This window comes from Mytilus californianus, unplaced genomic scaffold (genome assembly GCF_021869535.1).
Source record: "Mytilus californianus isolate M0D057914Y unplaced genomic scaffold, xbMytCali1.0.p SCAF_2, whole genome shotgun sequence".
In the NCBI taxonomy this organism is placed as follows: Eukaryota; Metazoa; Mollusca; class Bivalvia; order Mytilida; family Mytilidae; genus Mytilus; species Mytilus californianus.
This window is the reverse complement of record NW_026262668.1, coordinates 17,136,485-17,153,489: the sequence shown is the minus strand read 5'-3', so window position 1 is coordinate 17,153,489 and position 17,005 is coordinate 17,136,485. Positions and strand designations below refer to the sequence as shown.

The following is a 17,005-nucleotide window of genomic DNA, read 5'->3' as shown; positions in this document are numbered from 1 at the left end:
AATGGCTTGCAAAATTCAACCCTATGAAAACTGAAACCATGATTTTTCCCGTAAAAATGCAAAACCTTATCACTAACCATTAAAAATGAATAACGAAGAACTACACGTAGTCGAAAAGCACAAGCATTTAGGAGTCTTATTTTCTAATAATAGTTCATGGAATGTACATGTTGATTATATTGTACAGAAATTTTACAAAAGACTTAATATTTTAATTAAGGAAAATAAAACTTTAGATAGAATGATCTTGGAATATATATATATATATCGTTTATAAGACCTATCATTGAATATGCTGATGTTGTCTGGGATTCAGGAAATCAAACTTTAATGAATAAACTCGAAAACATCCAGTTGGACGCCACTCGTATATAGTTACAGGTGGGACTAAACTCACAAGTACTTCGATGTTATATAAAGAAACCCAATGGGAGACTTGAAGTTTTCAGATCGAAAAAGTAACCACAAATTAATACTGCTTCATAAATTGTCAATAACAAAACCTCAAAATATTTTCAAGAGTTATTGCCTGGCTATGTCAGTGGTCGACACGACCACAGAATAAGACAAAGTAATAATCTATTAAATGTAAAAACCCGTACAAAACTTTATTCAGATTATTATCTTCCGTCATCCATCAAATTATGGAATCATTTACCATTAAGTGTAAGAACTTGTGAATCTCTCTCTGTATTTAAGAAACATACTTGTAATCAGAACGATCGAGTCCCTTTATACTTTTATGCTGGATGTCGACTCATTGTCGCTGTGGTGACTTGGAAACTAATTCACATTTTTTATTATTTTGCCCATTATTTCGGACATACATGTAAGACAAGAACTGATAATATCATTTGGAAGCCCACAATTAACAGTACCAATGGACACCGAATTACTATTAAACGGCTCAAATATGAGTTCAAATGAAGAAAACATTAGTTTATTTCTCATGGTACAAAGGTTCATTATTAAATCTAAAAGGTTTACAAACTAATAATTCACACAATATACCTGTAAGCATGTCATCTTATCAGTTGCATTTTTCTTTTCTTTTTCAGTTCATTACGTAACTCAACTGACATTATCAATATTTTTATTATGTAATAGAGCATGTATTTATGATTTATTTGTGTATATTGTATCTAATTTAACAAGGAGACAGATTGACATAAGCACTTGTTGCTTGTTTCTGAATCCTATTTGTGAATGTGAATATATATTGTGATTGTATAATTCATAATAAAATATTGTTTACACTAAAAGTTCCTCACATCTTGGGGAGGGGGGACTTACTTCTATCAAGTGGTAGGCCTAGGGATGAGCCGTTGACTGAAATAAGTCACTATTTCAAGCTTCCTGATCTATATGTTAAGGTTAAAAAAATCATATGAAAAACATGACACCCCAGCCTTAAATAACACAGATATGTCTGTAGTCTTGAAACATTACGTAATAAAAAGATTTTCTTCAATGAAATATGTTTGATAATTACACCTTATGTAAGAATCCTGGGTTTTGATTGGTTGATAACCAGTGTATTTTTCACCAATTTACTTTTATCAAATGTCTTTTTTAAACAGCGCTGGGGTATATATAAAAAGGATATGCCTTTTTTACCCTCTCTGTCGTGGTATTTGCCAAAAAATACTCTATACGACTGGACGCTTGTAATGTCACGATCATCAATGACAATGCGTTTAATGTCACGATCATCAATGCGTTTTGTACGTTAACATTCGGTGTAATTAAACAGATATAGCATGTTCTTGAGGGGTATTTGCGAAAAATACCAGTCTTGAGAATGAATTTCCCTCGCCTTACGGCTTGCGAAATTTAACATTCTCTCGACTGGTATTTTTCGCAAATACCCCTCCTTAACATGATATATCTGTTCAACATGCTTAATTACTAGCACCATATTTGACTGAATTTGCACCCTTAAATCTTAAAGTAAGCGTTACACATCGATTTTCAGAAAACGGTAAATTAACACAATAACATCATTTGTGATTTTATAGATTGTATGAAAATGACATATCAACCAAATTAAGATAAAACTTGCGTTGAGAAAGTTAAGTAAATGTGGATGGGAGTTTTAAAATTTTGATATATGTTTATTGAACAGATATATCATGTTAAGGAGGGGTATATCGCTCAGGGTAAAATATTTGTCATAAAGGGCCAACCCGTGGTAAAATCACGATAAATTCTGGGTCCCGGTAAAGTGAGAAACGGAACAGAAACGAAACAGAGCGAAACGAAACGAAACATGGCGAAACGAAACGAAACACAGCGAAACGAAACGAAACACGACGAAACGAAACGAAACATTTAAATTGAGAAACGAAACACTACGAAACGAAACAAAATCTGTATTTTGAGGAACGACATATAGAAAATCTTCCTGACGAGATATGTGCATAGCCGAAGACACCGAATATTCCATTCAGCTTTGAAAAAATTACTCGTCATTTACATTGGTATCTTCGTGCATTAGTTGCAATTAGCTAACTTGTTTTGTTAAATGTGAGGCTTAGGTGCGTCAGCTATGCTACAGAACCAGTTCTAGCGGCTTCTTGTCACGTGCAACAATGAGGGAACATTGAAATTAGAATAGATGTTAATGTGGATCGTCTGAATATCAGCCTCAACTGACAAAATTGGCCATTCTTACCTTTGTGACTAGGATTTTTATGTACCGCCTACGGTAGTGGGGCATAATCTTTTCTGGTCTGTGCTGCCGTCCGTCAGTCCGTCCGTCCAATACTAGGTTTATTCTGTTTGTTAAGATAGATTAATTTACAACGAAATGTGTTCATGTCAACTTAAAACTATACACATGTTCATTATGACATGTTCTTTTTGAAATGTATGCCAAATTAGGAATTTGAACCTTAATTTGCGATTCAATGAACATGAAAATTTGATATTTTAAGCGAGTCATACTGTCCTATGGATACTTAACACATGACATGAGTAAAATCTCTTTGTTCTTACTGTGCTATAATCTGGATAATGCACAGCAAAGGTGTGCATTTACTACCTCAGATATACTGCACAGTTCAAAAGTACTCTTACCTTTAGGGGCGGACCCTCGATTTTGAAAGGAGTGTAATTCCATATAAAATTTAAAAAATATCACCAAGTGTACATGTAGCGAATATAAAAAAGAAGATGTGATATGATTGCCAATGAGGCAACTCTCCAAAAGTGACCAAATGACATAGTAATTAACAACTATAGGTCACCGTACGGCATTCAACAATAAGCAAAGCCCATATCGCAGTATATTTAGAAAATTCTTGATGTTTTAACGAAAAAATATCATCAAGATAAAGGTAAGTGTTGTTGAATTTATCAGTTAAATGCAATTTTGACGGGTCTGTACTTAGTGTGGTCATAAACTATGATTCATAACAGTACAAAAACAAGTCTGCTATTAAAGGGGCGCAATTAGTGTCCATTGGAATACCTACAACCTGTCGATAAAATTTGTTGCCAAAACGTACATAAATATTATCAAGGGGAAATTCACAGCTTCAATCATCTCATCCCACCTCCAGTAAGTATATCTAGCATATTTACCTTTCACATTAGAGAAGAAGGCTTTAACTGAATTGCAGCAAATATATTTGCATTCAGATTTACCAAACGACCATTTAATTAAATAAGAAAACGTTTGTTTGGTAAGATTGTGTGGAGGTGTAGTGTAAAGAGTAGAAAATTCGCTTTCAGATCCACCAAACGACATTTAATTAGAGTAGAAAAGTCAAAACTGTCAACAGAATCCAAAAGACCATCAAAAACATCTAATTTATTTAAATCATCCAATTTTTTTCACTCCAAAATAGACGATTTTATGCTAAAACATATGTTTTCCACATAAAGGGTGGGACATAAAATATTTTATAATTTTTTGTGTACAATGTACATCTGAAATCAGTGTTTCCCAGTTAAACCAGATAATAATATTTTTTTTTGTAATTTCTGCCGAAAAAGAAATGTATTTTAGAATATCCAAATAAATAAAATCTGATTTGGATTATAGTTTCGTGCTCAATGGAATTAATTACGACTATTTAGATATGTATGCCTTTTAAGTTTTGGGATCGAATTTAATGAGGAACATATTCAAGTTTGTATCAAAGCAGGTTTGGGGGATAAGCTACAGATCAATCAGATTTTGTTTCGAAGCGACATGTCTTTAAAATTAATACAGTAAAAAAAATGGAGGGAGGGGAAGTTAAAGATTGAAAAGTGTAACATTATTTTCTGTTTACATATTAATATTTTTAATTTAGGTACATCTCCGCATGGGAAGGTCGACTATTCATATGTATTATATATTGATAGAAACAAGTGTCTGTGTACATCTCTCTTTGGTTCATCTTCCTAGAATTATTGAGGGAAAGAAAGACAATTAATCTATACACAATAACCAGTTTAGTTATAATTTTTCATGCACCGATTCAAAAGTACACTCAACGGAACTAAAACTGTATGAAATGTAGGTTACACGTCAATAAGACAGTAACCAAACGACAAGAACAAACTAAGGACATCTAGAAGGCAACATATAGTATAATTTCAACAATAGATAGGTGTCTACACAATATGTCCATTTCTAATTCGTCACTATAACATATTCTAGTTTGTATTCGTTTCTTCTTTGTTTTTAAGTTTCAAAGATTTTTTATTATGGCAGTCCATGACCATGATGACATTCTTCTTCTTTCATTTTGTTGCAAATCAGGCAAGACATAATCTCGTTTAATACAAGTTCAATTCATATTAACCTTTTAAACTACTTACAACAGGTACCATCGACTTCAACTGTATGGAGATGCTGTATGTACTTCGTAGCTTATCTTTTGAAAATGTGGTAGATACTATACCTAGTAACACGCGTCTGTCAAGATAAATGGCGAATAACAAAACACAATATTCGGTACCGTAAGTTTAAAAAAGAAAGTAGAACATGACGAGTCGAACATACAATATTGTATGAATAAAAGGAGAAAAGTGACTGTGCTCCAATACCACTTTAGATCACAAGGTCACGATTAAAAATTGCCTCGGGTCACTAGGTCACTTTTAAGCAAACTATTCAGTTCTAAACTGATTTGATTCTCGGTTTAAATATTTTAAAGGTCACATGTAATCCAAATGAGATACTCTCTCTAAATAAAGATATTATTATTATTATTATTATTATTATGTACTTTCAAAAGAGACGTCAGGTCGCAACGTGGTCAATCCCCGCCTTTGACGTCCCAGGTCGGACTTGACAATGTTGTAGCCACATATAGGGTGAATGCATCCAACTTGAACATTTGGATCCTACTACCTAAAGTTATGTATGGCAAAGTGTCCATACCATTTACATATTTTGGCTATGGTTATTTCACTTGGGATACGTACATGTAAGTGTTTCATTCATGAATCAAATACCTTTCTTGGCACAAACTCATAAACAATAAATGATAAAAACCTATTGCAGATTATTGCATATACAATGATATTAACAGACGTGATCGAATGAAAAGTTATACATACTAATATATGATAACAATGTGTGGGACTATAAAGCATAGAAATATACAAAGCGCAATAGAACTGGCCTGTAATGCGTCCTTTCTAGTGCGGCAATCAGTGAAGTTAATCCCAGTGTGTAATGTGTGTTCGAATAAACCGTTATTCACACGTTCTCTTTGGGTTAAACGAGATCTTTTGTATACATATATAAAAAAGGAGAGACAGATCCAGAGTTTAAGGAAAGGGGGAGGCATAATTGTCCAAAAAGATAAACATAGTTACCACCAATGTTGTTTTTTTTACGATTTTTAAGCAAACGATTAGATGATATCAATCAAAAGGGCCCTCTAAACCCACACTGATCTTCGGCTATGTCAGGAAGATTTTCAATAGGTGGTTCCTCTAAATACAGATTTTGTTTCGTTTCGTTGTGTTTCGTTTCTCAATTTACATGTTTCGTTTCGTTTCGTCGTGTTTCGTTTCGTTTCGCTGTGTTTCGTTTCGTTTCGCCATGTTTCGTTTCGTTTCGCTCTGTTTCGTTTCTGTTCCGTTTCTCACTTTACCGGGACCCATAAATTCTAGCCCCATGAATTATTTCTTAAATAGTACATAGAACAGCAGGAGTGATCTGTTCCCTGAAACAATTAACTAAAGCGAAACCCAACGTCCACGGGAAATTTAAAAAAAAATATTTTTAGTATTTTCTTCCTAAATTTTGAATGGGATCTGCAAAATAAATTTACCGGAAAAGAGTCCGGAATTGACTTGTTTTGTAGACGCAATGGGAAGTAACTATGAAGGAAAATGAAGGGGATTTTTTTTCTGTTGCAGACAACCGATAAGCAGTAGATAAAGAGACAAGACAACGAGCATTCAAGCAAAACATAATTATTTGAGAAAAAAATCTGTTTTTGCATCTCTAAGTGAGCCATTTTATGTCATAAATAAAAGAAAAAAGATTTCCAAGAACAGATTCCAAACACATGTTGTCGTGGTCATTGGTCAAATTTGCAAGTTGTGGCAAGTCTTTTCAATTAAAAACTTTTAACTTCAAATAGATAGAGAACAGGGACATCAGACACTTGCCTTGCTTTGAAAACACCCACATATAACTATAACACAACAATTTTGCAAATGACTCTCACTGCTGTCAGTGCAGAAAAAAAGGATTTCAATCCTGTCCCTCTAAAACCAACTAAGTTAACTTGACTCCCTGATAAAAATTAGTTCAATCACACTGATTAAAAACATACAAACGTGGACCACCAATGATATGATATAGAATATACATTATGCACACACTTGCCCCACTGAAAATAAATAGTACCATGAACATGATGAATACAAAGTTCTGCAAACTCACTGCCAAGTGCCTAGCCCACATATTTTAGAAAAATCAATTAATCTAATATGGTTTTAAAGACTTTTAACAAATTCCTCCCAGCTTGCAAAAAAATAACCAAGTTCATTACAGTATAAAAACTATAAACTTGCCCACCTGAATTTTAAAAAATATTATACATTCTGCCAGGAACATATATATTTTGAATATTGTTAGATGTACTGTTCCCAGATTCTTTGATAGACTCGCAAACATCTCAAAAAAAAAGTGCTACCTGGAAATGTACCCCACATCTGATATATATATAAGTTAACATACTTCACCACATAAAAGGGAAAATATAAATTACCCAAAATGATATTCTATTATAGATTGTGAATATGCAACTGAACTGCATCGGTCACAAATATATTAAATTGGCAATGTATTTTTGGCATATTTATTATTGTCATTATTTGAAAAATGCTTAATAAAGAAAACAATGATATCAGTCTAAGAAATAATATTAATTTATTTAAGATTTGTGTCATATTCATGTATTAATTGACATGCTTATAAACTGTTGTAATTTCTGCTTCTTGCTATGTTTTTGTATAGTTTTAAAGCCAGCAAATACGAATAAACTCACAAAACTTGTGACTAAACTAAGGGATAAATAAATACGGCCGTCAAATCTGTTGTCTGTTCTCTCTCATCATTGGTAGCGTGAATAAATAATCAATAGTAGAAAATGATACTTTTATTAATCTTCTAGAACAGCCGATATATTTTCATACATGTACAATATTCAAGCAACAATTATATAATTTACATACGGGGCGGAGCTACTAAAATAACATTCTTTCTCTTGTATTTTTGTACGGACCAAACTGGATTATCTTAATAAATTCTACAATGACAACGTAAATAAATGCAAGGCATACAGCTATCTGCGCTGCTTCTTACCTCTAAACTACGACCCTTACTTGTAATATAAACTGCGAGGCATACAGCTAAAGGCGCTGCTTCTCACCTCTAGGAACCCCCGGGCTGAGCCTTGCTGCAAGCCAAATGTAAACACAGCAAAGACTGACGAACGTGACGTTGCACAGGTATTTATTTGAAATTCCCGGAAGTAAATATTCTAAGCAGGAAGAAAAACATAACGTCAAACGCTGACATAAAATATACAAGTCCTTGACTCAAAATGCTTATAATAATACACTTTTGTTACTAAAACAATCAAGACATATTATTTCTTTCAGTTGAGAGCTCACAAATGAACACTTTTGGGTTCACGATTACAATATTTACCCAATGGTAACGTTCTGAATAATACATGACAAATTTGCGCCATATATGACGTTATCGATACATCTAATAACATAAAGTAAAACGTACGTTAATTACTCATTCAATATACTAGAAATACTAGAAATAACTTCTGACAACTCATATAAACTCTCTTAATACAATATTTCTTTACTTGGAAATAACCAATACACACATTTAAAACATAAACATAAACTTTAAAACACATCAATACCCAGCCATTATAATTTTGCTTATGAGACAAATGGCATAAACAAAATATATACATGTTCTTAAAAATTCTAACATATTCTTTCAAACTCTTAACTTTAAAGCAGAATATCTCAGATAAGTTTGATTTAGATAATTGTTTTTGGCATGAAATTGATCAGAGTTTATGTTGAAGCACTTGTTATGAGAAATGTGGTTGCATGTTGGACAGGCTTGTTTGTCATCCCTCATTTCATCATTGCACACTAGACATTTTTCATCATCTATCGTCTCCTCTCTTAATAAAACTTCAGCAGCCGTGATAGCATACGGTACAGTAATAGGTTGCTTGCTACATGTTTTACAGCAATAGTCAATATGTGGTAGGTTTTGAATTTCAGTGAGGGATAATTTTTCACAAGAGTAATGTACCCAGTGACCATTTATACACTGTACTGCCCTAGTCTTGCAATTACGTTTACAAAAATATTTTCTTCACTATCAGGACTTTTAAAGAATTGCTATTGATGCAACATTTCATATTAACCTGATTCTCACTATGACTTGTAGGAAGTATATTTAATATAAATACTTTTAAAACTTATTCTGTTGAAAAAAATAGAATGTTTTTCACACTTAAGTAAAAAATGATTTTCATCTTTTACCTCTCCCGATTTACATACATTGCAAACTCGTTCATTGGTGGGTAAACCTAAATGTCACACTTTTTCTATGGCAACATTGTGTGCACTCAATCTTATTTTACACAGAGATGACCTTTCTAATTTGTTCTTTAGAACATCAACGTAAGAACTATGCTGATTTGAATTATAAAATGTTTGATAAAATTTTAGTTTGGATGAATTGTAAATTTTTGATGATTGATCCTGCGTGCACTGATCAATCACTCATTGTTTGATACTTGGTAGATATCCAGCAACACCACATTTCCATATAAAAAAATAGAGACAATTTTTGCAAAACATTGAAGGTTCTTGACTTGGTACAAACCTCTAGAAATGATTAAAAGGAGATTTGGGGTATATATCTATGAGACAGCAACCAAATGACAAAAATAACAGAAAGACATCTAGTGGCAATATACAGTTTTCAGCAACAGACAGGTGTCCCAATATTTCAAGCCCTAAGTCGCTCCAAGTCTATAAAATTTGTGAATAAATTTAGCAGAAACCATTAAAGATCTGCTATGAGAATATATGTATATATATGTATGTGAATAGAACAAATATGGAACACCAAATGATACCATGAACACGATGAAGAAAACAAAAAAACATTTTAAACATTTTCAGATCAAATCTAATTTTATTGGTGATAAAAAGTTTGGAATTCTAAGAAATGTTATTGCAGAATTACAGTAAATGTAAATTTAAACCTACATCTGTTTTTTTTTGCAGACATAACAAATACAGGAAGATGTGAAGGAGTTTATTTCTAGTGATATGTTTATAGACAAATCTTGTGTATGTCAATATGGAGATGAACGGCAAGGACAATTCTAACAACTCGGACACAGGTCAAAGTTCATCCCATTCTAAGTTTTCTGACTCTAGTAAATTGATAAATAGTAACAAAACTCTCAGGGTTTCTCTGGTTAAACTGAAACTTGACAACCTTCCTCTCAATGTAAAATCGTCCACCAATGTCACAGAAAGAAAACAAAATGATCAAAACACAACTGTGAGCCAAGAGTCTAAAGATACCTTTTCCAAGATTCCAAGAAAGCTAAATTCCTGTAACAGAACATTTAGATATAGAGCGACAGAAAAGCAGAGCAAAGTGACATCTGATAATATAACAGAAAATTGTCAGGATGCTAATAGGGAAGTCAATGAAAAAAGAAATTTGACTGTTGAGCACACAAAATGTCAATCTGGTCATCCTAATAATGAAACAGAACATTTTAACACTGGTAAAAATAAATACACTGTTAAAAGTACATGTAGTAGTGATATTGAAAATACACTTACTTCTGGACTATCACAAACTAGCATTTATACACACGACACTAATAATACCGACTCTATTGCCATTGGAGACATAACACATGAGCCATCTGGTCACAGAGGACAGTCAGACACTAGTATTCATGGGGATGATACTAATAATACCAACTCTATAGCCATAGAAAACATTACAAATGAGGCTCTTGCCAAAGAAAGACCTGCAGATGAAACTGATACAGCTGACAATGCTAAAGAAAACACAACACATGAAACTGATACAGCTAACAATGCCATAGAAAACACTACACATGAAACCAATAGAGCTGACAGTAAAGAAGAAAACACTACACATGAAACTAATTCAGCTAATAGTGTCAAAGAAAACAGTGTACATGAAACTAATACAGCTGACAGTGCCAAAGACAACACTACACATGAAACTTATTCAACTGACAGTGCCAAAGAAAACACTACACATGAAACTAATACAGCTGACATTGCACAAGACACTAAACATGAAACTTATTCAACTGACTCTGCCAAAGAAAACACTACACATAAAACTTATACTGCTGACATTGCCAAAGAAAACACTACACATGAAACTAAACCAGCTGACAGTGCCATAGAAAACATTACACATGAAACTAATTCAGCTAACAGTGCTGTAGAAAACACTACACATGAAACAAATATAGCTGACAATGCCATAGAAAACACTACACATGAAACTAATACAGTTGACAGTGCCATAGAAAACACTACACATGAAACTAATACAGTTGACAATGCCATAGAAAACACTTCACATGAAACTAATACAGCTGACAGTGCCATAGAAAACACTACACATGAAACTAATTCAGCTGATAGTGCCATTGAAAACACTACTCATGAAACTAATATAGCTGACAATGCCATCGAAAATACTACACATGAAACTAATATAGCTGACAATGCCATAGAAAACACTACACATGAAACTAATATAGCTGACAATGCCAAAGAAAACACTATACATGAAACTAATAAAGCTGACAATACCATAGAAAACACTACACATGAAACTAATATAGCTGACAATGCCATAGAAAACACTTCATATGAAACTAGTTCAGCTGACAATGCCATAGAAAACACTTTATACGAAACTTGTTCAGCTGACAGTGCCAAAGAAAACACTACACATAAAACTAAACCAGCTTACAGTGCTATAAAAAACACTACACATGAAACTAATACAGCTGACAGTGCCATAGAAAACACTACACATGAAACTAATTCAGCTTATAGTGGCATAGAAAACACTACACATGAAACTAATATAGCTGACAGCGACAAAGAAAACAATTCATATAAAACTAGTTCAGCTGACAGTGCAAAAGAAAACACTACACATGAAACTTTTTCAGAGAATAGTGCAAATGAAAATACAACACATGAGTTTGTAAAAGACCTCAGAATTGATCATTTGACTTCTGATAACTATCAAACAGACAATTGTGTAAATAACACAGAACTAAAATTTGGCAATAATATAAATGGGTTAAAAAAAAGAAAAATGAGAAAATCTAGATGGGATGTGGTCACACCTCTATTTAATGCAGTGAATGTAAACAAAGAAGGAATTGTAGTCAACAGTGATGCTGGAATAAGGGGAAATCCAGATAATAATTTACTCCAGTATACTGGAAACAATGACCTAGAAAGCCCGAATAACTCCAATGACAATATCAATGAGCCAAAGAAAATGAGGATATCAAGATGGGATACAGTAGTGCCTCCTGAGCCTCACAAAAATTGCATTGAAATAAATGTGGCACTCAGCTCAAACAAATTTTCACACCAATCATTTCAAAATGGAAAAATCAGGAAGTCGAGGTGGGACACGGTTGAAACAACATCTGGTCTGAATATAAACAACAATAAGGATAGAACAGCGAGCTTTGACCTATCTGATCCAAACATGAACACCAATAAGGATGGAACATCCAGTAATGATGACACACAGAAACAGCTAGAAACAGCTGGCAGTGTCAGGAAAGGACAATCAAACACTAAAACCAGTTCAATTGATTCTAAAACAACTAGCAATGATGGAAAGCAGAGAAAATCAAGTTCAGAGAATGTTACAGCTTTATCTGATTTTTACAGAAGCCTTTTTGATAGAGATGGAAAAATAAGAAATGATAAAAAATTACATGAAGTTGAAAATAAGAAAAGAAAGCAGCATTCCTTTGCAAATTCACATGTACCTGCAAAGATTTCCAATCACAAAGAAAGAAAGTTGGACACTCATTACAAGAAAAGTAAATTGAACACTCAAAATAGTTCACTCCATACTGGTAAAAGTAAAAACCATGAACACAAAAAGGATACTACTCGTCAGAATATTAAGGATGAAAAAGCAAACATCAAAAAAGAAAAAAGGTTTTCCACAAACCATGGCAAGATTAATGGTACAGACAGAGAAAAGTCCATCACAATAGTAAGTCACAGAATGAGTGGGACTATTATTCCAATGAAGTGCAACGTATGTTCCAAAGTAATAAAAAATATTGATAAGTTGAAAATGCATATAGATAAACATATTGGACAGAACCTTAAAACATGTACATCTGCTGAGAAATCATTTTTACCTGAAACAAAGAAAGAACCAAACAAGTCAAGGGTCATATTTAAATGTGAGATTTGTGAGAAACAGTTTAAAAAACGTGGAAATGTAATGATGACATCCAAAAAGACCGCTGATAGTGGTCTAAAATATAAATGTTTTTCATGTCACAATTCTGGGAAAAAACGTAATGATGGTTCATCAAAGCTATCTGTTAACAACAAGAAAACATCATTATCAGTAGATAAAGAAAAAACTGTAGTAAAAAACAATGGACCAAAAGTATCAATTGATACAAGTAAAGAAAATTCAGCCATTCAAGGATATCAGGTGGAAGATAAAATACCTAGCCATTCAGGTAAAATCCTCAGTAGCAAAAATTTAACAGAACCTGTCAAAGATTATGGACCAAATCTTCCCTGTGAAACTGCATCAACCAAAGTTAATGGACCAGATATTTCCTGTCAAACAACACCTGTTCAAGATAAAAAACAAGAAGTTTTGCACACTTGCGAACTATGTGGAAAAAACTTTAAATCGAAATCAAAACTAAATTCACATGAAAAAATTCACACTGGAGAATTAGATTTTTTTTGTAAGACTTGTGGAAAATACTTTCATTTTTATGATGATTTGGTAGTGCATGAAATAACTCATAGTGACATATATCCATTTGAATGTGGGGTGTGTGGTAAAAAGTTCAAAACTCCAGAAAGTGTTTCTCGTCATTTATGGACACACACTGCACGCAGGCCTTTTAAATGTTCATTTTGTGATAAATCTTTTGCTACATTTATTAACAGGAGAAACCATGAGTTGATTCATACAGGAGATCGACCTCACAAATGTCATATGTGTGACAAAGCATTCCGACAAAGGTCTGTATTAGTTCGACACACCAGGTGGCATAATAATGAGTATCAGTACAAGTGTGATCAGTGTGAAAGAGGGTTCTTTTCCACAGGTGAACTTAAAGTTCATATAACAAGAGTGCATCATCCTGAGAGAAAAAAATTTGCATGTGAAACATGTGGAAAAAAATTCACTCATAATAAAGATTTGGAGATGCATTCAGTTACGCATACCAAAGTAAAAGCATTTGATTGTCCATTGTGTGATAAGAAGTATGCTCGTGCTTATAAATTGAAACTTCATATGGAGATTTTTCATAGAGGAATAAAAAGATACACTTGTGATGTCTGTGAAAAAAAGTTTGGTAGAAAATGCGAATTGGACAACCATTATAAATCTCATACGAAGGAAAAACCGCATAAATGTAGCATTTGTGGACAAACATTCTCTAGATTAAACAATTTGAAATTCCATATGGAAATTCATGATGACAAAGTGCACACATGTGATGAATGTGGTAAACTGTTCCAGACAAGTAGGAATTTATATCAACATAAAAGAATGCATAAGAAACAAAAATTACCAAAAGAATATAAGTATTCTTGCTCAATTTGCAACAAAAGATTTAGAAGTTTACATGGTAAAAAATCACATATTATGATACACACAGGAGTTAGGCCATTTGCTTGTAATCTTTGCGACAAGCGGTATACAAGCAGCAATAGTTTAAAGGATCATAAACTCTCTGAACACACTAAACTAAGACCACATAAATGTGATATATGTGAGAAAACTTTCGTAAGGAAACAAACGTTAATTGCACATAAGAAGGTACATATAGGAGCAAAAACATTTGAATGTAAACATTGTGGCATAAAATATACTGAAAAATCTAGTTTAAAGAGGCATAATAAAAATCTGTGCAAAAAACTAAATCAAAAAGGATCAAATGAGAACAAAAATTCTGATACCAATAAAGGAAAAATATCTACCATAAATGGAAAAGCTTCAGCAGATATCAGAGAGACACCAACAGTTCTTACTGATACATCAGATAATTTGAGTGAGACACAAAAAGAACTCACTGAGATACCAGAAAATATCAATGAGACTCAAAAAGATAGCAATGCCAATGAGACACAAAGATATTAGTGAGACAACAGAAAATATCAGTGAGAAACCAAAGGATATTAGTGAGACACAAAATGATATGAGTGAGACACAAAATGATATAAATGAGACGCAAAATGATATGGATGAGACACAAATGGATATATGTGAGACATAAAAGAATATATGTGAGACACAAAAGGATATATGTGAGACACAAAAGGATATGTGAAATGTAAAAGGATATTAGAAGGAGACACAAAAGGATATATATGTGAGACGTAAAAGTATATTAGAAGGAGACACAAAAGGATATATATATATATATATATATATATATATGTGAAACGTAAAAGGGTATTAGAAGGAGACACAAAATGATATATATGTGAGACACAAATGGAATTAATGGATATATGTGAGACATAACAGGATATATGAGACTCAAAAGGATATATGTGAGACACAGAAGGATATATGTAAGACACAAAATGATGTACATGTATGTAAGACACAAAGGGATTATATTGATAAACAAAATGATATTCGTGAGACTGAAGACAATATTTCTGAGACATGACCAAATATTAGTAAGACAACAATAAAATCTGTTTGACACAAACTGATATAAGTCTGATTCCACTTACCTTGAGGGGGTTTGTGTTGCTCAGTCTTTAATTTTTATACGTCCGTTTACGGGACGTATTATGTTATACCGTTGTCCGTCTGTCTGTCCGTCCGTCGTCAACATGTCGGACATTAACTCAAAAAAGCTTTAACCAATTTGCATAAAACTGTGAATTGTTTATATCTATTGACGTGAGCTCCCTTTTGTTTTTTATAAATTTTAGATTTTACGTTTCCGAATTATGGGGTTTTATTCATTAAAAAAAGGGGGATTTTCCAGTTTTTGGACAATAACTCAAGAATGCTTTCACCAACTTGCAAGAAATTGTGGTGAATTGTTTATATCTATTGACATGAGCTCCCTTTTGATTTTTACATATTTTAGATTTTATGTTTCCGAGTTGCAGGGTTTTATTCATTAAAAAAGGGGGATTTTCCAGTTTTCGGACAAAAAAATCAAAAATGCTTTCAGCAGTTCTTATGAAACTTTGGTGAATTGTTTATATTAATTGATGTAAGCTCCTTTTAGAATTTCATAAATTTTACATTTTACATTTCTGAGTTATGGGGTTTTTTATTCATTAAAAAAGGTGGCATTTTCCAGTTTTCGGACAATAACTCAAAAATGCTGTCAGCAATTTTCATGAAACTTTGGTGAATTGTTTATACCTATTGGTGTAAGCTCCCTTTACATTTTCATAAATTTCTAATATGACATTGAGAAAATAATTGAACTTTAATTGTTTATAGTCTTGACAACAGATTTACTAAGTATTGCACAACAGCACAGTGTATTGCACAACAGCAAGAAATCTTTAATTGAATATAAATTCAATTCATATAACCAATTTCAAGTTCTTTGACTACATTTATTCAGAAACCTATAATATGTCAAATATTTAATCCAATCCAAATTCAGACCTGTATCAAGCTTGAATATTGTGTCCATTTTTGACCCAACAGTTCAGGGTTGGACCTCTGCGGGCGTATCCAGCTGTGCTCAGCGAAGCAGTTTATTTATGTGATTTTGTGAACTTGTTTGTTTTTTCATTATCATTCCTCTTTTGCAATTTTATTTGTCTGTCCGTATATCTCAACTTAAGGAAATGACCAATTAACTCTGAAGAGGGGGTTATGGTTTTTTCATAAAAAAAAATATTCTGATCCTCAATTTGATGAAAAAAAATATTGTGGTCAAGCATTGTCAAGCAGATGACAAAAAAAATATTCTAAATCCAGATTTTCCCCATACCTTATAGTGTTAAATTTTGAAAAAAATGATTTGATTGATAGGGTCGAAAAACTAAAATAAAATTAAATGTTCGTGCTTTGCACAATTAAAATTTCTGACTCAGACAAAAAACCATATTGCCCCCCCTTGAAGTTAAATGGTTTCTTCCTTATAGGTACAAACATGACAATTGTACTAGACAATTGCAATCTTGATATATCATGCAA

At 32.8% G+C, this 17,005-nt stretch overlaps 1 protein-coding gene across 1 annotated transcript; it reads left to right on the top strand.

The window, feature by feature from the left end:
• The first annotated feature begins 6,319 nt into the window (after positions 1–6,319).
• On the top strand, positions 6,320–16,219 carry LOC127729367 (uncharacterized). The gene is made up of 2 exons (XM_052237145.1): positions 6,320–6,458; positions 9,796–16,219. Exon 2 carries the CDS (start codon positions 9,872–9,874, stop codon positions 14,960–14,962), a length of 5,091 nt encoding a protein of 1,696 aa, XP_052093105.1. The 5' UTR covers positions 6,320–6,458; positions 9,796–9,871; the 3' UTR covers positions 14,963–16,219.
• The last annotated feature ends 786 nt before the right edge of the window (positions 16,220–17,005 follow it).

What these genes read in the sequence shown, in the direction of transcription:
- LOC127729367 (XM_052237145.1), top strand. Translation starts at nt 9,872, where the DNA reads ATGGAGATGAACGGCAAGGACAATTCTAACAACTCGGACACAGGTCAA.